This window comes from Sorex araneus, chromosome X (genome assembly GCF_027595985.1).
Source record: "Sorex araneus isolate mSorAra2 chromosome X, mSorAra2.pri, whole genome shotgun sequence".
Lineage (NCBI taxonomy): Eukaryota > Metazoa > Chordata > Mammalia > Eulipotyphla > Soricidae > Sorex > Sorex araneus.
Window position 1 is genome coordinate 228,539,474 of NC_073313.1, and position 22,347 is coordinate 228,561,820.

General features: G+C 37.9%; 1 protein-coding gene across 1 annotated transcript in view; it reads right to left on the reverse strand.

The window, feature by feature from the left end:
* Positions 1-22,347, reverse strand: part of DNAH7 (dynein axonemal heavy chain 7) — a 270,230-nt gene that overhangs the window by 8,220 nt on the left and 239,663 nt on the right. Inside the window, exons 58-62 of the mRNA XM_055123217.1 lie at positions 20,993-21,178; positions 19,098-19,235; positions 11,459-11,689; positions 9,510-9,662; positions 8,301-8,478 (exon numbers count right to left, since the gene is read on the reverse strand). Of these exons, the coding sequence (XP_054979192.1) occupies positions 8,301-8,478; positions 9,510-9,662; positions 11,459-11,689; positions 19,098-19,235; positions 20,993-21,178 (886 nt within the window). The remainder of the gene's footprint in view (positions 1-8,300; positions 8,479-9,509; positions 9,663-11,458; positions 11,690-19,097; positions 19,236-20,992; positions 21,179-22,347) is intronic.

A 22,347-nucleotide genomic window follows, 5' to 3' on the forward strand; every position in this document is an offset into this window, starting at 1 on the left:
GAATTTCTGCCGTAGCATTTGAGGCCTATATATGCCAGACTGAAGGGCCATAAGGGGGAATGATGAAGACAAACAATGTCGCTGGCTTCTTGGAGTCTGTATTGCAGCAAGAAGATGAAGACAGAGGCAGTATGATTTGTCAGCATGGAATTCATGAATCAGTCTGCAGCAGGGGAGGAAACAATAAAGAAGTGAATGATATAATTGAAAGTGCAGCTAAAGCGTTAAGTTAGTAAGCAGAGATGTAAGCGAGTTAGACAAGGTGGCCAGCTGGGGCTTCAATAGACACTGTTCAGAGAGGTTCTTTGGATCAACCTGAGGGTGAAAAGTGTCACCATGATTAGTCTATCCTTAGGAATAGCATGCACAAAGGTCCCAAAAAGAAAATAAACTAGAGTGCTCTGGGAATTGCCAGGAGGTTGTAGTGTGACCTGAGTGTAGTGATAAGGAATGAACTGCCTACAAGTAGGGAGTGACAGAACATGCCTGGCCTCATGACTATGTGTTAGAATAAAATCCAAATAATGAAGAGGTTTTATGAACCTGGACACAAAAGGGATCTGGATTTTATTGTAACTGCAAAAGAGAAAGTCACTATTATTTTTGTTTAATGCCTTTAATTTTAACTTTAGAAGAAAATATTTAAAGACACACTGAAAGTCTGAGATTACTTGGAGGATAGGATGCAATTAGGAAAAAAGATGTCATTACTGTGTGGAGTCCTTGGGAAAGCCAATATTGAGAGGAAAACTGACAAAGAAGCACAAATGTGTGCAGTAAGGAAAGGCAAGTCAGAGAGAATGATGCCAGGAAACAAAGAGAGAAGAACGTCTAACAAGAGGTGGATGTCAAGTAGAAAAATGGCTGAGAGACAAAGATGATTTGTTAGCATGCGTCAATCTGGAAAGACAGCATCAGTTGACTGCAGAGAATGAAAACTAAGAGAGGCTGGTGGGTAAAAGTGTGGTGGGTAGGGCATGTGCTTAGCGTGTGGATGACCTGGGTTCAGTTCCATATGGTTCCTTCATTTGGAGCACTACCAGAAGTTATTAATACCTGAGTGCAGAGCACTGTCATGTGTGGCCCAAAACGAGAGGGAGGGAGGGGGAGGGGGAGGGGAGAGAGAGAGAGAGAGAGAGAGAGAGAGAGAGAGAGAGAGAGAGAGAGAGAGAGAGAGAGAGAACCAGGTTTGCTCTTAAACTGAACAGGAACATAGAACAATAGCTGAAGGGGTGTGGATATTAAGCAACTAGAATTCTTTGTTGACTTTAAGTGAATAATTCTAGAGCATGTTGCACCTGAGAAAAACAAACCAGTGTAGGCGCAAACCAGAGATAATTTGGGTTAGTTTCCATACCACTAAAAGAAAGTAATGTCACAATAAGGTGAGTCAGATGAATTTTTGGTCTCCCAGGATTGCTAAAAGTTATGATAATCTACAGCATACAACAAGCAGCACTACCAGTACAGTGACCGTACCTTTATCAAGTGCTTTATGTTAAGAAATGAAGGGTACATAGGCAGTTGCATAAATGGTACTGACAGACTTGCTCAATGTAGGGTTGCTACAAACCTTCCGTCAGTGACAAGTACAATATCTGTACGGCAGAATAAAGGGAGGTATTCCACAGTGTGAGAGAGACCGCTGATGCTAGAAAACAGAGGGCACCACCGAGGCAGCACAACCCTTGGGAAAAAGAAAGGAAATGCTATCTGGGCCACACCATCGGTGTGGGTGTTAACAGATTTATGGATTTGATAACACTAAGACCTTTCTTCTATGGAGAAAGGAAAACATTTTCCACAAATGTTGCTGGGAAAACTGGCAAGCCATGTGCCAAAAAAGGAAATAACCTCACACCATGCTCAAAAATCAATTAAAAATGGTTTAAGGACTCATGTCAGAACTGAAGCCACAAAATACAGAGAAAAAATAAGCAGAACTATCCAGGACATGGTCTTCAACAGGATCTTCAAGGATTCTACTCCATACCAGCAAAGAAAACAAAAGCGAAAATATGGGACTATATCAAACTCAGAGATTTCTCGTGTGTGTGTGTGTGTGTGTGTGTGTGTGTGTGCGTGCGTGCTGTGTGTGTGGTGCTCAGGAATTACTTGTGGCTCTGTATTCAGGGATCATTCCTGGCAGTGTTCAGGGGGCCACAGAGGGTGTCGGTGATGGGACTAGGGCTGAGCATGTGCAAGGCAAGCACCTGACCCCTGTGCTGTCTCTCCAGCCCACGAAGTTACTACCCGCTTTATTTGACCATTATTTTCTCCCTAACGTTTTTTTTTTTATTCTTTTATTGATTCACCATGTGGAAAGCTTTCAGGTTAAAGTCTCAGTTATACAATGCTCAAACTCCCATCCCTTCACCAGTGCACATATTCCACCACCAAGAATCACGATATACCTCCCCCCTTCCCCCCACCTCCCCAGCGACCCACCCCGCATGTGTAACTGGTAAATTTCACTTTACTTTCATTACATTCAATATTTCAACAAAAAAATTCACTATTATTGCTTGGAGTTTCTTCCCCCTAAAGTCAATCTGCTGAAAAGAAAGCATTTGGTAATCTGTTTTCCATTGCTGAGAATGAAGAGATATGAGGTCAGGAGGCCGCACTAGCAGCAGCATAGTTTTGGATTTCTGTATTTTAGTATTTTAGTAACTAAGTCCAGAGAAATGTCTGCCAGGAATCGCAACATTGTAAGCTTGTACCTCTCAGCTACTTTATATTCCACGTATGAGTGCGATCTTTCTATGTCTGTCTCTTTCTTTCTGATTCATTTCACTCAGCATGATACTTTCCATGTTGATCCACTTATATGCAAATTTCATGACTTCATGTTTTCTGACAGCTATGTAGTATTCCATTGTGTAAATATACCAGAGTTTCTTTAGCCAATCTGTTTTTGGGCACTCTGATTTTTTCCATATTGTGGCTATTGTAAACAGAGCGGCAATGAACATGGAAATGCAGATGTCATCTCTACTATACCTTTTTGCCTCTCTGGAGTATATTCCCAGGAGTGGTATTGCTGGGTCAAATGGGAGCTCAATTTCTAACTTTTTGAGAATCGTCCATATTGTTTTCCAAAAGGGCTGAACCAGTCGGCATTCCCACCAGCAGTGAAGGAGAGTCCCTTTCTCCCCACATCCACGCCAACACCGGTTGCTTTTGTTTTTTTGGGATGTGGGCCAGTCTCTGTGGTGTGAGATGATCTCATTGTTGTTTTGATCTGCATCTCCCTGATAATTAGTGATGTTGAACATTTTCTCATGTGCCTCTCAGCCATTCGGATTTCTTCTTTGGAAAAGTTTCTGTTCATTTCATCACGCCATTTTTTGATTGGGTTGGCAGTTTTCTTCTTGTGGAGTTCAACCAGTGCATTGTATATCCTTGTTATCAACCCTTTATCGGATGGGTACTGCATAAATATCCTTTCACATTCTGTAGATTATCTTTGTATTTTGGTCACTGTTTCTTTTGAGTTGCAGAAGCTTCTTAGTTTGAGATAGTCCCATTTATTTATCTTTGTTTTCACTAGCTTGGCCAGTGGCGTGTCAGCTTTGAAGATACCTTTGGCTTCAATGCCGTGGAGGGTTTTGCCGACCTTATCTTCAATGTACCTTAGGGATTCTGGTCTGATGTTGAGGTCTTTAATCCATTTTGATCTGATTTTTGTACATGGTGATAGATGGAGGTCTAAGCCCATTTTTTTGCATGTAGCCGTCCAGTTATGCCAGCATAATTTGTTAAACATGCTTTCCTTGCTCCACTTCACATTTCTTGCTCCCTTATCAAAGATTAGATGATCATATATTTGGGGGTGTATGCCAGAGTATTCAACCCTATTCCATTGGTCTGCAGCTCTGCCTTTGTTCCAATACCATGCTGTTTTAATGACAACTGCTTTGTAGTAGAGTTGGAAGTTGGGGAGGTTGATTCCTCCCATTTTCTTTTTCCCAAGGATTGCTTTAGCTATTCGTGGGGAATTATTGTTCTATATGAATTTCAGGAGCGCTTCCTCCATTTCTTTGAAGAATGTCAAGGGTATCCCTATAGGGATCGCATTGAATTTGTACAATGCTTTGGGGGAATTGCCATTTTGACAATATTAATTCTCCCAATCCATGAGCAAGGGATGTCTTTCCATTTCCTCGTGTCCTCTTTTATTTCCTGAAGTAGTGTTTTATAGTTTTCATTATACAAGTCCTTTACCTCTTTTGTTAAGCTGATTCCGAGGTACTTGATTTTTTGAGGCACAATTGTGAATGGGATTGCTTTTCTCAGGTCACTTTCTTCTCTCTCATTATTTGCATATAGGAAAGCCATGGACTTTTGGGTATTGATTCTATAGCCTGCAACTTTACTATACGAGTCTATTGTTTCTAGGAGTTTCTTGGTAGAGGTTTTAGGGTTCTCTAGGTATAGTATCATATCATCTGCGAATAGTGAGAGCTTGATTTCTTCCTTTCCTACCTGAATGCCCTTAATATCTCTTTCTTGCCTAATCACTATTGCAAATACTTCCAGTACTATATTGAACAGAAGAGGAGAGAGTGGGCATCCTTGTCTTGTCCCTGTTCTCAGAGGGAAGGGTCTTAGTTTTTCCCCATTGAGGATGATGCTTGCCATAGGCTTGTGGTAAATGGCTTTGACTATATTGAGCAAGGTCCCTTCTATACCCATTTTGGCTAGTGTTTTCATCATAAACAGATGCTGGATTTTGTCAAATGCTTTCTCTGCATCTATTGATATGATTATATGATTTTTATCTTTTCTTTTGTTGATATGCTGGATTATGTTGTTTGATTTCCGGATGTTTAACCATCCTTGCATCCCCGGGATGAATCCCACTTGGTCGTGGTGTATAATCTTTTTGATGAGTTGTTGAATTCTATTTGCTAATATTTTGTTGAGGAACTTCGCATCTGTGTTCATCAGGGATATTGGCCTGTGGTTTTCTTTTTTTGTGGTGTCTTTGTTTGCTTTTGGTATTAGGGAGATATGAGCCTCATAGAAACTGTTTGAGAGGGTTTCTGTTTCTTCAATTTCCTGGAAAAGCTTGAGAAGGACTGGCAAAAGGTCCTCTTTAAATGTTTGGAAGAACTCGCTAGTGAATCTGTCTGGACCTGGGCTTTTGTTTTTGGGAAGACTTTTGATTACCATTTCAATTTCCTTGGTGTTAATTGGACTATTCAGGTACTCTAGGTCTTCTTGGTTCAGCCTTGGGAGATTATAGGAGTCGAGGAATTTATCCATTTCTTCTAGGTTCTCTTGTTTCGTGGCATAGAGATTTTCAAAGTAGTCTCTGATGATCTTTTGAATTTCATTGGTTTCTGTTGTGATGTCCCCCTTTTCATTTCTGATTCGGCTTATAAGGGTTCTCTCTCTGTCTTACTAGTGGTTTATCAATCTTGTTTATTTTCTCGAAGAACCAGCTCTTGGTTTCATTGGTCTTTCGGATTGTCTTTTGGGTTTCCATGTCGTTAATTTCTGCTCTAAGTTTTATTATCTCTTTTCTTCTGCCTGGTTTGGGCTCCTTTTGTTGGTCTTTTTCCACGATTAAGTTTTATCTTCAGTGCATCATGGTCTGAAAAGATAGCTGGTACAATGTCTATCTTTTTTATTCTGTTGAGGTATGCTGTGTGGCCTAGCGCATGGTCTATTCTGGAAAATGTTCCATGTGCACTGGAAAAGAATGTGTATTCCTTTTTTGGGGGATATAAAGCCCTGTATAGATCTATTAGCCCTCTCTCGTCTATTTCTTCTTTCAAAGCCAGTATTTCCTTGGTGAGTTTTAATCTGCTTGATCTGTCCAGAGGAGACAGTGCGGTGTTGAAGTCTCCAACTACTATTGTGTTGCTCGAGATGTCCTTCTTAAGGTCTCTTAGCAGCTGTTGTAGGTATTTAGCTGGTCCCTCATTGGGTGCGTAGACATTTAGGAGTGTGATTTCTTCCTGATGTACACATCCTGTGATTAATAAAAAGTGGCCTTCACTATTCCTTCTAATCTTTTTCAACCTGAAGTCTATGTTGTCCGATACTAGTATTGCCACCCCAGCTTTCTTGAGGGAGTTGTTTGCTTGCAGGATTGTTTTCCATCCTTTGACTTTGAGTCTGTGTTTGTTCTGGCTATTCAGATGTGTTTCTTGCAGGCAGCAGAATGTTGGGTTGAGTCTCTGAATCCATTTTGCCAGTCTGTGTCTCTTAACTGGTGAATTCAGACCATTGACATTAAGGGAGATTATTGTTATGGGATCTTGTGCCATCTTTGTGCAAGGGTTTGTTGTGTTTGTAGGGGTTGTTCTTGTCTTACAATAGCCCCTTTAGTGCTTCTTTTAGGTTTGGTTTTGAGTCTATGAAGTTCCTGAGTTGTTGTTTATCCCCAAAGTAGTGTATGATTCCTTCTAGTTTGAATGAGAGTTTAGCTGGATAAAGTATTCTTGGTGAAGCTTTGATTTCATTGAGGTTTTTCACTATATCCCACCATTGCCTTCGAGCTTGGAGGGTTTCCTCTGATAGGTCTGCTGTGAGTCTAAGGGGTGCTCCTTTGTATGCAATTTCCTTCTTGGAACTTGCTGCTTGCAGTATTGTGTCTCTCTGAACGATGTCCATCATTGTAACTATGATATGTCTTGGGGTTTTTCTATTAGGATCTCTTTTAGCTGGCACCCTTCGGGCGCCTTGAATCTGGATGCCCGCATTGTCCAGCTGTGGGAAGTTTTCCGCAATGATTTGTTTGACTGTGTCTTTTTCAGTGGGGTTGGTTCCCTGTGGTTCTGGTAGTCCAATGATTCTAATGTTGTTCCTCTTGAAATCATCCCCTAGGACTCTGATTCTGGCTAGAGCTATTTTGAGGTCTCTTGCCATGGTTTGTTGTTGCCTGTAGGCCTCTTGCAGCTCATCTTCAAGCATACTGATTCTGTCTTTGGCTGCAGTCATCCTATTGCTGAGGGCAGCCAGAGAGTTTTTGATTTCATGTACCGAATCCTTCATTTCTTTTTGAAGGTTTTTTATTTCTGCTCTCATTTCTTCCCGTATTTTGTCGGCTGTCTGTTGTATTGTTTCTGCCAGGTCTTCCTTGAAGTTGTCCATCTTTGCATTGAGTTCCTTGAACATGTTGAGGATTTCAACTGTGAATTCTTTCTCAGAGAGGTCAAGTTTGTAGGAAACGCCCATCGAGGTTTCCGGACTCCTTTGATCGTCCTCTGCTTGCAGTGGGGATTTTCGCTGTTTCTTCATGTTGTTATTGTGGCATGAAAGAGGGCCCTTGAAGATGAGTGTCCCTGTTTCCTTTTGTTGTGAAAAAGGGTTGTGGATAGGCTCAGTTAATAGTGGTTGCCTTTTTACTTGCCGTTTGTAGAACCTGGTCTCCTACTGAGATTTTTCCTTCAATTCTTATGTGAAGGCTTGTGTTTTATTGTCCTACTGCTAGCGAATAGCTAGGATGTTAGTCTTGGATAGGATGTTGAGGGAATTATCTGCCGCCACATTAGCAGCGACCGCGGGTAATGAGGCCACGCCCACTTTTCTTAGGCCACGCCCCTGACGATTAGGCCACGCTCCTCTCCCTAACTTTTGATGAGAAATAACCTCAGACTTAAAAAATTTTGCAAGCCTAGAGTCCGAATCTGGATCTCTGGCTGGTGCCGTGCAGGGGGAGAGGTTGGGAGTTCCACTGCCAGGGTTGGCTTCATGCACTGAGCACCATCCAGGTAGCTCTGCGCTGCAGCCAGACATGCGGAAATCCTGCAACTCAAGCATGTAACTCTCAACAGGCACTACAGCTTAAACAGAGGTGCTGAGACCGAGAGTGAAACCCTACCCCTGCCCGGCAAGCAGATGTGTGAGCACCCCAACTAATGTGTGCATGTGTGCAAATACCCAACCCAAAGAGTATGACTCCTGGCAAGCACTGTGGCCAGAAGTATGAGCGCACCCAAACCAGATGGGCAATGCCCAGGGAGCATCACAACCAACTATGGGAGCATCACTAAGTAGGCTTGTGATCCTTGGTCATTTCATCAACAGAAGAAGTGGAGAGAGGTTTGCAAAAAAAAAAAAATTGTACAAAAGATACATTCTGTCCTCCATTTGTTTGATCATTTTTTCTCTTTTTTTCATTCTCACTCATGCTCTTGTCATATTTTTTTTCTTAAATATCTAAAGGATGTACACATAAAGTACATGTATAATAAATTATTTTTAATCTCTGATTAAGTCAAGATATTACATCTTCTAGTTAGTGCCCAGATTTCAAGTCAACTCATTCTGCAACTTGTACTTACCATCTTCGGGACCATGCTTATACTCTTTGTCTTCCATTACTTCATAGTCAAACCCAAGAAGATCAATAGGGATTGTATATTTCCTGGAGTAGTTCTGCTGGGCTCCAGTTAGAAAGGCTTGTGTGAAGAAGAAGCCAGAAAGCCAGTAGACTGGAGGAGGGCCAACCTCATACCAGTGCTGTGGTGCCAGGAGACAAGTGTTTCAATAATAAAATCCTTTAAATTTTGAATACAGCCCCACTTAATAAAATATGCCTCCAAACACTCTCCCTATTATCTGTTTGTTAGGTGAACTCATAAATGGACAAACACTCCAAAGAATAGTAAGATATATTCTCATGGGCTTAAAATAAATAGAAAATTCATTGTTTGTTCTAATTTCATTTTATATCCAAAGACTATATGTGGATCACAGTGTGCATGAGTGCAGATATAATTGTCTGTTTTATACAGGCCCAATGATTATCCCAGAAAAGCTCTATGCAATAGAGAATATCTAATATACATTGTTGCATAATGTATTATATTGTTGAGCAAAGTTTAGCATCAGTACTGCAGATAATTAGTAGGTAAGCTTCTGTGTACTCAACATTTCTGAGCAATTAGCTACCGAGGTTATTACTATCTGGGGCTGAACTAGCAATCTAATGATTTCATGACCTAGGAGAGTGCTGGACAAGGAAATAATGCTTCTATCTAGTATCTTCTATGGTTCCCAAGATAATATGCTCTAGGGATCTATTTTAACACTTAATATTTCATGGAAAATCAATATAAAGCGTTGACAAACTGTTTCATTCTTCAAGTATCATTAACTTTAATGTCCAACTTCACTCAATATGAACACCTGCTCCTAAAGAAGCTTCCTAATTTTCTACCCCCATTAAATGTTAGTAACTTGATCTTTCAGTGTTCATGGTTAATTGTAAACTTTATGCAATATTGAGTAATGATCATTTGTGTCTAGATGCACAGAAAAACTAGAGAATAAGACTCATCATGATGAAGCATGATGAAGAAAATAAAATCTGAAGATAATTAATATATCACCTTTTGGGAGCTGAAGAAAGAGTACAGTGGGTAGGGTGCATGCCCCCCCCCGCCCCCAGGCCCTGCCAAGACTGATCCCTGGACATAATCCAGCTCTGGCCACAAACATACATACATAGGTATGTGTGTGTGTGTGTATAATTATTTGGATAAACTCACCTGCAAGAATTTTAATCTTGCTAGGAAGTCATTCACATAGCTCCCAAGTGGTTTAAGGCTTGGATAGGATTTACCCATCCACATTGCTGGAATTTTGACATTTAGAATACTTTTAGTTACTTCTTCAAGCTCTGTTGACATCACTACCAGCCCCTAAAACACATTTAATCTTTCGTTAACATAAGAGTATAGATTGTGGACAATCAATTTTTTTTTAAGTTGTAGTCTAAAGTTTTTGTAATTTACTTGACTAGGAAATAAACAGCTAAGAACTAAACAGTCTGTTATGTTCTTATAAGCTAGCATCATACCGCATCAACAACTATAAATCTACCTTTTATAAAAAAATTGAAGGACATTTTATTGCATAGAGCTATTATAGTCCCCAGATAGTAACTGCTTTTCATTTCAGTGACAGATTGTGTTATCACATTGTGAGATATATAATAAATTTACTAAATTCACATGTATTACATACATATTTGGTTTTGCTGCTTTCCCCCCAAAGCCTGGCAATGCTCTGAGGTTACTCCTGGTGCAGTGCTTAAGGGTGAAGTCCTGATGGTGCCTGCAGAACACTGTGGTACTGGGTATCAAACTCAGGACTCCCAGATGCAAAAGAAGAGATCCAGCCATTAGCGCTCCCCTTGGCCCAATAAAATATATTTCTATTGTATTAAAATTTAGCTGCTTCTGATTAATGTTGTCCAGGAAATAATATATTCCCTGTACTCTTGGTACATTTAACATACTGTGCAAGACATATGCATTCAAATGTTCCTAAAAATGGTAGTTGTGTATTTAAAGAATCACAGTTTATACACTAGTTTCTTAAGCTATAATTGAAAATCATGAAAAATACAGCACTGCAAGTAAGGCACTTGCTCTGCATGTGTCTGACCAGGCTTTGATTCCAAACACCACACCAGGTCCCCTGAGGCCCACCAGGAGTGATCCCTGATCATCGAATCAGGAATAGTCTTTTTGCTAGGTGTGTCCCAAATAAATAAAATATTAAATGATTTTATAATAAGATCATTATGATTTATTTCAGTAAATGTTTTATTTGTATGCCTATTTTACATACTTGCGTAACAGGTTGTATAAAAATCTGAGTAAAAGGGGGTCATAAGTAAAAAAGTTGAAGAAGCCCCAATATTCACTCACTTATATAAAATTTTATACCAGTGAATGAAGCCACTGTATTGGTAAAATGATGTCTCTAAGATTACTAACTGGATTGTTTCATTACAATAATTTTACTTTTCTATAATCTACAGAGTAATTATGTAGTCACAAATATTTCTAAAAAGTATATAGAATTTCATTGCATCCATGTACAAAATATGTTCAATATAGTGAATGTGACCTTAAATACACCTTGTAATAAACATGGGAAAAGAAATTAACAAAAGACTTTATCTTTTTCGATAGAACTTACCATTCTAAAATTATATTAAATATTTATTTTTAAATTGTCTCCTTTAATATAGTGTCAGCTCTGTAAGGGCAGAGGCTCTGTGTTTCTTATACCCTTATGCTTTGTATCTTAACAATTCTCTTATCATATAAACCATCATTATATACCATACTTTATAATTATTTTCCCATTTATTACTTACCACCACAAATTCTAGATGCTCGGGGCCAGAGCGATAGCACAGCGGGTAGGGCGTTTGCCTTGCATGCGGCCGACCAGGGTTCGATCCCCGGCATCCCATATGGTCCCCCAAGCACCGCCAGGAGTAATTCCTGAGTGCAAAGCCAGGAGTAACCCCTGAGCATCGCTGGGTGTGACCCAAAAAGCAAAAAAAAAAAAAAATTCTAGATGCTCTTCAAGGGCGTATTTCCCAATATTGCACATATTTTCTTGTGCCCAACAAATTTTTGATGAGTTAATGAGTGATACATTTATTTTAATGAATTTTTTTCTGGGCTAATTCCCCTACCTTGATTGCTTTCTGAATGTTAATGCATGATTCCCTTATGGTATGCAGCAACTTATTGAACCTTCCCATCTCTTGGACAAGCACAGTGTTCATACTCTGAGTATAGGTTGTCGGAAATCTCCTCATTGCAGCCTCAATATCAAAGTTGTGTGGAAGTTTACCCAAGATGTCTCCAGCAACATCATTTACTACTTCATCGGATGATTTTGCACCAGCTTCTGCTGAACGAGACTACAAAGAAACCAAATTACAAATCAGAAATTCTGAGAAAGAAATAAGAATAGTTTTATAGGAAAACTCCTAAGATAAAAGTTACTAAAAGTTACTATTTCTGCTACTATAATATAATAGTATTTACTGCTCGATTAGTCTTTGTCTATGAGTCTTCTTCCCACAAAAAATTTTCAATTTATGATAGTAGATGGAGTCTGGGGAGTAACCACTGATGGGGAGGAAGAAGGGCATATCCAGTTTTCAAAGGAAAAGATGTTCTGGAGAAAGCAAATAAACTATATGTTGGTATACCTGGGTGGAGGTGGAAAAGTGCCTGGAGGAAGTACTGTGAATGGAGGGATAAAAGGCATTGACTTTGGAGGAAAGGTCAAGGGAAGATGGGATTAAAACCTCAGTGGGGTAAATCTGATCTTGCTGTTTTGGAAAAGTTTGCCTCTAAATAATAACTAATAACTCTGGCACCTACTGGTTGCATAAAGCTGAGATACAGTTTTCTTCTTGAATCAGAAGGAGGTAAAACAGTTATGAAGAAAAGGTAACTTTTTGTGATTTATATAGAAAACAAGAATTTATTTTCAATTTTTTATTTCTATACTCAGGCACAAGATAAATGAACCTATATTTTCTGGAAAATACCTTGAAATTCTCATAAAAATGAATGTGGATATGAGTGTAGGGAGAGGAATGGAAAGAGAATACAAGCAATATTAGAATGTAAGTGAATATATTTCCTATTTTTACAATTATAAGAAGCCGTACTTAATCTTACTTCGGATTTTATATTTCTTAGTTTCTCTATAGGATTAATTCTACAAATATTGGTGACTGCTTTTACATAACTTTCCAGTGAAATTTTTAACATTATCACGTAACACCATAAAATCATATAATTGCATAATAAAAAAAATCGGTGTTAATCACAGTTTAGTAAAAAGGAGTATGTCAAGCCTCTATTAGGATACAGTAAGGCTCTATTATTATCTTAGGTCATAGGGCTGTTTACTTTTATATTTATATATTTCCTCTGTTAAAAACTATAAAACAAGTCTTTCCCTGTGATATTGCCAGATTAACTTCTATGCATTCAGACAACACCAAGAAAAAATACAATTGGAGACAACAGAACACCAAGAAAAAATAAATTTGGAAGAATTGTATATAACCTCCTCCAAAAGTCATTCAGGACTTGTCCATGTTCTCTTTTGAACATGTTTTTTTTTATGTTTGCTTATATGCATGCTTGCTTGCTGACCTTCTTCACTCTAGAGAAGCCTATGTTCTCCCTTCAAAATGTATCCCTCTTTCTTTCCCTCACCCAATTTTTAAAAATATACATATATTGAAAATTTGGGGGCTAAACCTGATGAACCAGGGACTGTTCTTGGGTCTGCACTAGGATCACTCTTGGCAGTGCTCAGGAGAACATATGGGATACCTGGCATTGACCTGGGTCGGCTGGTGCAAGGCAAGTGCCCTACCTGCTGTACGATCTCTCTGGCTCCTCCCCTCTTATCTTTTTTAGTAGATCTCATTCAGTAAAACTTATCTTGCTTCACTAAATATGTATTTGTGTATATGTATTTTTGGACTGGAGCTATAGCATGGCAATAGCACAGCAATAGTTTGCCTTGCAAGCAGTTGACCCAGGTTCGATTCCTCCGTCCTTCTTAAAGAGCCTGTCAAGCTACCGAGAGTATCCCGCCTGCATAGCAGAGCCTGGCAAGCTACCCATGACGTATTTGATATGCCAAAAACAGTAACAGCAAGTCTCACAATGGAGACGTTACTAGTGCCCGCTCGAGGAAATCAATGAACAACGGGACAACAGTGCTACGACAGTGCATATATATTTATATATGAGGGGTCTCATATATAAATATATATGAGAAATGAATTAATGTCTCACCCAAAACAGTAAAATATCTACTTCTGTTGTATAAAATAATTACACTACCAATTTCTATTTGTATTTTGGCATGTATACAAGATACTATATATTGATTAAAATTTATATTTTAATAAAATACATTTGGCATGTATGCAAGATACTATATATTGATTAAGATTTTATATTTTAAAATTTATATATATTTTCAAATATGAGCTTTGTCTTCATCAAACAAACAAGCAAACAAAAAAACCAAACAAAGTAAAAAAAATCTTGAAAACTGTAAGAAAGTTATTTTAGTAATATAAACATTTCTTTTACTATTCTCACCCATGAAGATCACATATTAGAGTGATAAAATTTTAAAGTAAAAGTTAAATGAAATAGAGAATTAAGAGGAGAGTATTATTTATTTGTAGTTGTTGAATTTAGCTTTTTTCTTTATCACCATATTTTAGAGTTTTCATACGTATCATTTGAAACCATGTAAGGGTTATTTTCTTTTCCTTTTATTAAAGAAATAAAGGTAAGTTCTCATTTTCAAAGAGATATTACAAAATTTAACCTTTCCTGAGATCTCTGATTATTTCTAATTTTATAATATTTTTAATTTGAAACAATTTTCCTATTCAAAATAATCTGCCTTTAACAATCTGACTCCATTGCCAAAGAAAACAAAAGCAAAAAGAAACAGTCTGGACTGCATCAAAGTCAAAGATTTTTGCATAGCAAAAGAAACTTGGGTTTAAATTTTAAAAATCATCCTACTTAATGGGATTAAATAATTGCATCCCAAGTATCAGATAAAAGACTAATATTCAAAATAAATAAAGACTTGAACTCACAAATCTCAGTAACAACTCAAATCCAATAATATCATCAAAAATGGAAAGAGATAAGCAAACACTTGTTCAAAAAGGAAGTATAGATGGTTGAGTAGGCATATTTAAAAGGGTTTAATGTTGGATAACATTGGGCTGTCCCTGCTCCTCCCACAGGGAGCTTGCTTAAGGATTACTGAGTTACTCCCACAACAGTGCCCCTGAGGCACACCCAATTCCATCAAGCCCTAATAACCCCATATTGTTTTCCTTTTTCCTTTATGTCACTTGCATGGCTTAGCAATGTCTTTTTTGTATAGACACAGGAAGACAGTTGATGCTATGCTTTGTAACATGGTAGTTAATTGATGCCAAAATAATATTTACTCCCGGGCATCCATATTTACTTTAGTTAAGCCTCAATTTCCCTTAGTTCCTAGCACTCTGAGAGCAGGGTCCTGACAAAGGGACTGGACGGACCCAGGGCAAGCTGCAAGCTACCCAGGCATAGAAAGGAGAAAGGCTAAGTACCATAAGTATAGTAAGTTAAGAGTATGGTCATGGAACAAACTCTGCCATGACCCAAAAAGAAGTAACTGAATAAGAGCCCTTCTGGAATTATGAAAGACTAAACTGGCCTGGGGCTGGAGTGATAGCACAGCCGGTAGGGCATTTGCCTTGAACTCGGCTGACCCGGCTTCAAATCCCAGCATCCCATATGGTCCCCTGAGCACTGCCAGAAGTAATTCCTGAGTGTAGAGCCAGGAGTAACCCCTGTGCATCGCCGGGTATGACTCAAAAAGCAAAAAAAAAAAAAAATTACTGAACTGGCCTGAGGACTATTATCTAGAATATATAGTGAGATGTCCAAGGAAAAGCCAACCTTTAAGCTTAATATATCTCTTACTGTGTTCATACAAAATGACTAGAAATATTATAAGAAATAAATTTACTATGATTGTTTAAATTGATTACTAGCTGAGGAAAGGAGAAAGCAATACACTCTGGATGGAATCCTACCCTTGAGAAAATCTCCTAGTAATGTGGAGTGCTCAACCCTCAGATGAAATTTTGTCCTTGAGTTAATCTCCTGAAGGAGTGGCTTTACATTTGTTTGTTGTTATGATAATATTCAACCCCACCTTTATGTATTCCCCCCTTCATGATTTCTATATAACTATGCTGTAAGAGGGATGGGGGAACTAGACACTGAAGACTGGTGGATGAGAAATAAGACTTCGGGACTTTGAGGACTAGAAGGAAGACTAGATGATGATTGTGACTGGAAGTAGAGGACTATGAGACTACAACGAGACAAGGAAGAAAATGTAATGCGGTGGAGGACTTTGAAGTCTACAAGGAGACTAGGATGATAAAACTATGATGGCTGGGACTATGACCAAAACCAAAACTACAATTGTGCCATAAGGAGAGAGATCAAACTATACTGTGGAGGAGAAATAAACTGTCACCGACCAGCCCAGGGTCCCAGTTCCTGTTTTTCCGTTCCCCCAGTCCTTTGTCCATCTGCTGCTGTGGACCGGCCTGGGGAGGCAGCTCTCAGCCACCAAACGCTTGAGTCCCATGTGCCCACGGCCTTTTTCTTGGAAACTCACAGCTTATGACTTATTACCAGGAAGATACAAATCAAAATGAGGGTGAGATATTATCTCACACTCATGACAATGGCAGATATTAAAAGAGTGAAAATAATCAGTATTGGTGGAGATGTGGATAAAAGGAACTTTCAATATATATTGGTGGGAGTAACTTCTGGATCTATGGAAAGCAGTATGGAAACTTCTCAAAAAACTAAATATAGAGCTTACATAAAATCTAGTGTTTCCACTTCCTGGCATTCACCTCAAGAACACAAAAACATCAAGTCAAAAAGATATGAACACACCAACATGCATTGCAGCACTAAATACAATAGTCAGAATATGGAAATAACCCAAATGCCCAGTGAAAGGTAGACAGATAAAGTTGTGATATATGTAAACTGTGGAATATTTTGCAGCTAACAGAAAAAATAAAAAACGTGCAGATTGCTCTGATTTTTTAGAGTTGGAGAGAATAATACTAAGCAAAACAAGTCAGAATGAAATGACCAATACCAGATGATCTTACTCATCTGTACTAGCTAGAGAAGGGAAAGGCAAAACACTTGGCTTTTGATTATACAACAGAATTAGCCAAGCAAAATGGGGGAGAGATGGAAAGGAGGAAAGTGACCATAAGGGTCATGATGAATGTAATTGAGGGTCTTGGGCACTTCTGTCACAGTAAAAAGCTCAGAGTTTCTACATCAAAACCATAAACATAAACACTATTCTAACCATGTTACTTAAACTTCAACAAAAAGCCTTTAAAACACAAAAATAGAGCCTGGTAGGTATTCAAAGCAAAAGAAACTGCAAAATTAATAGTCCCACTTCCAGTATTTCTCCTATAAAATGTAAAGGTATATATTAATTAAATACATAATGTAAAATTCTTATCAACATTAACTTGCTCTCCACACTGCAGTTCTAGTCTATGTCTTTGCCTATAAACTGTGGTAAACTCAATGCTAAACTACTGCTTGCCCATGACTATAATTGTACTTGCCAATCTGAGTTTGAGCATATTGAAAGAGGTTGCTTAATGACAAACTGACAAGATGCCTTGTGTGTATTCAAACTTATTTGTTTGGTTCTGAATCATTTTCTGTTGAAATGAGCCTGTTGTTTTCCATGTCTCCTCTAATGTGTTACACTCCATCAAGTTTAAACAAAGTCAAAAGATAGGTTGAAAGACTATATAAATTACATGTGTCTAATGTGCCTAAAGACCTACTTATTTAGGTCTGTAAATATCCTTATATGCTGGGGCAATAACATACTTTCATGCTATTAACAAGTAAACTGGACATATCTACCTTTTTTATTATTAGAAATGTCATAGTAAAGTAGAAAAGAGCTAAGGGTCCCATGGTCTGTTCCATCAATGTTGCCACACTAGATCATCATCCTAATCTGGTCCTTTATGTCTTCCTCCCCCAGTACCTCTGGTTATCTACCCTCTAGATCCTAAACCACTTTAGCATCTAGAAAGGAAACATGATACACATCAGTTCAGAACACAGATTCTGGGTCCAAACTAGTGGGAGCCAGGTTGCATGACTTTGAGTCTTGGCTTGAAATTATGTTAGCTGACCTTGGACATACTACTTAATTTTTCTGTCAGTTTTTTACTGGGCTGGAGCAATAGCACAGTGGTAGGGCATTCACCTTGCATGTGGCCAACCCATGTTCAATTCCTCCGTCCCTCTTGGAGAGCCCAGCAAGCTACCGAGAGTATCATGCCCGCATGGTAGAGCCTGTCAAGCTACCCATGGTGTAATCAATATGCCAAAAAGAGTATTAATAAGTCTCACAATGAGGGACATTACTGGTGCCCACTCGAGTAAATTGGGATGACAGAAACAGTGACAGTGACAATTTTCTACTATTATAAGCAGTCCACTAATATACAAAAAGCACTAATAACAGAGCTAGCATACTAAATATACTATTATGTTAACTACTATTATTGTTTCTAAAATTTCATAAATATATAAAATTGGTTAGAATTAAATTAGTGAATAATTTTCTTAGCTGAATAGTAACCCTGATTTACTGAAATTCCATTGAATCACTAAGAGATCTATTGTCATTTGAACTGCTTTGATTAGAAAAATTAAAAAACAAAAATAAGAAAAAAACCCAAGCACATATTACAAAGGAAGATCATAAGAGAGGCTCTCTGAGTAGCTAAAACTAATCCTCACTCCTAATCCTGCTCCTCTCAGGTAGATGCTGGGCTTAACTGAGGTCTCACATATCAAGACAAGTGCTCTACCTTCCAGCACTAAACTATTTCTCTAGCTTCCGAAGACTAAATGTTTTTCACTTAGTAAACTATTACCATATAACCATGGAACAGAGGTCTCTGATACTTTAGAAGATTATGCTTGGGTATACTCTTCCACATTTATGGTCTTACCAGAGAGGCTTACAGAAATGAAAGCATTACAGAGTGCCATGAGACTGGACTCTGTAATGTTTCATTTCTGCTACAAAGTCTACCAAGAGTCAAATGTGTATTTTTTTAAAATCATTTTTACTCATTTTGTGCTTACTACTGGAATTATAACATTTAATCACATAATCTGAAACAAAACTCATTTATATGTAGATTAAATGAAATATTCTTGAATATTTAATACAGTTAAGTCACTTTTTAAAAGTTTTTGAATTACTAAGTGGCTTGAAAATGAAATTGGCAAAATTCTAGTTTCACACTGCTTCCCTGAAACCTTTGAATTTTCTACAAAAGGGGCATGAGATAGAAAATATGTCGGCATAGTTTATGCAAGAAAGGTAAAAATATAACCTTAGGAACAGAATGATATCAAAGAATATTTAGAGATTTTCAAAGGAACATAGCGATATAGAATGATTTCTCTCAACAAAGGATGGCTGAAATATATCCCATACACTAGTTACTCTTGTTTAAAACCACATTTAATGTCTCTATTTTTACTTCTTGTCCCCGGAGTGGTTCTCCACTTTTATAGAGAGAATTGTGTACTTGGACCTCAACTGTGTGGACACAGCTGCTCAGGGAACAGCCTTTCCAGTCTCAGAAGCCAGATCCTATTCAGATCACATACCTGTGTAAGAAGAATATTATCGAATAACAGTTGAGTTTCTGACTGGTCTTTAGTGATATCTGCATTGGCATTCATCCCAAAGATTTCTGGTGCTGGGGTCAACGGTAGAGTCTTTGTATATTCGATATAGCTTTTGTGCTGCAAAGATGAATAGCCAGGGGTGAGGAGGTTACACAATTATCCTGGAGAACTTTTTCACTTTAAAGAGACCATTTTTCAATACTCTAGTTATTGAGTGGATGTGCCTATGAGACTGGACTCTGTAATGCTTTCATTTTCTTTCAACCTCAGCCAAAGTTTAAAAAAGAAAAAAGATTGGGACACATTTAGAGAGAAAAAGAAAATGCACCATTCAATGCAATGAAGTTTTAAATGGAGAAAGAAATACCCTGATCAAAATTTTTTTTAAAAAAAGAAATATCCTGATCACGTTTTTTAATCATTTCCTCCAAAAAATCTTTTCATACTATATTTTATTATATATTATTATATCTTCTGTTCTTAATTTGCTGCAATAACATGTTTTGCTTCTGGTTTGCTGATTGTTCTGTTCATTTCTTAATATAATCACTATCATCCCGTTGATCCTAAATTTGCACGAGCGGGTCCAGTAACATCTCCATTCGTCCTAGCCCTGAGATTCTGGCAGCCTCTCTTTACTAGTCCTTAATGTAATACAACCCTATAATTCAGAAAAGTGAATATCACCTAAAATATGTTATCTGAGATAACTAACAATAACAATGCTTATCTTTGGGGGCTGAGGGGAGGTACAACACCCATAAAGTTTGGGGGCTCTGTGCTGAGGAATAACCCCTGATTGTGCTAAGGGATCATACACAGGATATTGAACAGGGTGGGCTAAGTATAAGACTAGCATCTTACCTCTTGTACTATTTCTGGCCCAGCCATGCATATCTTTTCATACATATCCATGAACATTTTATTTAAATGAGCAATTAAAATCCTAAGCTTTTTATGATTTTGATATAATCATAGACATTTATATACACATATATTGGGAGATGACAATGATTTTTTTTAACCTAGGCAATGTCAGTCATATACCTACTTTTATTTTTTTCACACTTGATAATTATCACTTAGTCCCCAAGGTGACTTGCTAGACCAAATCAGTGATCTAAACTCTGGGTCATATTTTACTCTTCATTATTACCAACATCTACTTTCAGCCAGCACTAATCCTACAGGATGAAAGGCAAAGGCTTTAAGAGTTATTCTCATTTTGTCTATAGCATGTGGTCATCTGTTTACTGTTTCAGCCTGTGCTGATATGTCTAAGGACACATCAGCAGTCCTTAGAGAGTCTGTTGTGTGATCATCAGAAGGCAGACCCCACATCTTCCCATTAGACAGTGCTGAAGATAAAAGCAAAAGGGAACAATGGCTCTGTTAATCTCTACCTGTGTAGCTGTGGGTGACTGATTCAATTTCAGACAATTTGCCTGCTCATTTGTCAAAGGAACAGAACACTAATACCAGTATTAATTTGATGCTCTACAGAGTTTGTATGTAACCGCTTTTTAAGTCATTAAACATAATATAAATATGAACTAATATTGTTCACAACACTCTGGAATCCCATCTCAGGAGTTACATTTTAAAGTACTTTTAATGTAACATTTAATGTCTTTTGCCCCAAAAAACTAAATTCATGATAATAGAACTTCAGATCTAGAGGAAGTTCCTTTGGGTGAGGAACTTTTCTGATACTCGTCATATTTCAGCAGAAGAGAAGCCATAAATTCCATCTGTGCATTTGCTCTGTCCCTGTGAGCCTGAAGAAAGACCATGTGGGCATTACTAGAAAACAAGGCCTTGTAGAAAGGAACAAGAATCTCATGCTTCGCTGCTTCTAGTTCTCTTGAACTTACATCACCAGAGGGAGGAACGAAATAGATGCCGCTTGAGTCAAATTTATATTGTTCACTTTGAACTAATTCCGGATTGTAGAACTTGTTCAGGATGCTGCGCAGCGTGCGCCGGTCCCAGTCGTCAGTCACTCTGCCACCGTAATTGCACTCCCCAGTCATGTATCGCAGAGCATCAAAAGGCAGTTCCTGAAATTAAGAACTCAAGTCAGTTCACCCGCTAAGCATTCATATTAGCACGTTCTACAGAATGGTGGCTTTTTTGGTTTCATTGATGTTGTTTGATCATATATAAAGTTAAACATCTCATTTTTTTAAATGTGTTTATCAACACAATATTCCCTTATTTACCTTCTTTGTAGCCATGGTAATGCCCCTATAGTGTTCCCCCGACTTTTTTTTTGGGGGGGGGGCAGAGTGATATTTCTATATAGTCAATGCAGAGAATAGGATTTCTTTATTAATTTGTGAATGCACCATTTGAACAACAAGTGATGCCAATTATATGCCAGACACAGTGAATTAGGCTGCTATCCATTCTTGAAAACCTTCCGATGCAGAGACACTCAGAAACTGCAGAACTGGGTTTGGCCAAGTAGATGGCCATAGGGGATGCAACGGGTGAAGGGGTTTTAGTACCTTAGAGATAGGCCAGGTGTGACAACCTACTTTCAAAGAGATGTGAGAAACTCTCCTAGAACATATACAGTAATGTAAATAAATGTCACCTGAATAAAAAATAATAATAATAATAATTTAAAAAAACAGGACTGGAAAGATACTGGCCCATATCACTGGATGGAGAATTGCCAGGATTAACCCTTTAGTTTTCCAAGTATGACTGGAGAGAATAAAATACATATAAGTCAGCATGAGATTGATTCAGCACTTTTTTTTCATAAAAATGTCAATATATTGATTGACAATTAGAATTATACTATATATATATCCAATTTGCGAAAAAAACTCACTAGGTCTCACATTGGTATCATTTACCATTTCATGACTTCTTGATAACACTACTTAAATAACTGTCTTCTAGTATATAGCATTTCAGTTGCTTCTAAAAATATAGTGCTAAGCTGTTCCGTTATGTACATATTTTAAAAAATTCTAATGATAACTTAGTCACATTACTGTAAGGAAAATTGTCAAGTAAATAAGCTTATAAAGCAATTTGTTAATATCACTGACAGCTTTTCTGAAGGATCATAGCAATTTTAGGAATCAGCTCTTTTAATCTTTGCTAACCTGATAGGTCAAAGATAATGAATATTGTATTAGTTTTTATTTTCTAAATTATTAGAGGCTCATATTTTTTCATATGCATATCTTTAGTTCTAGAGTCTTACCTGAGA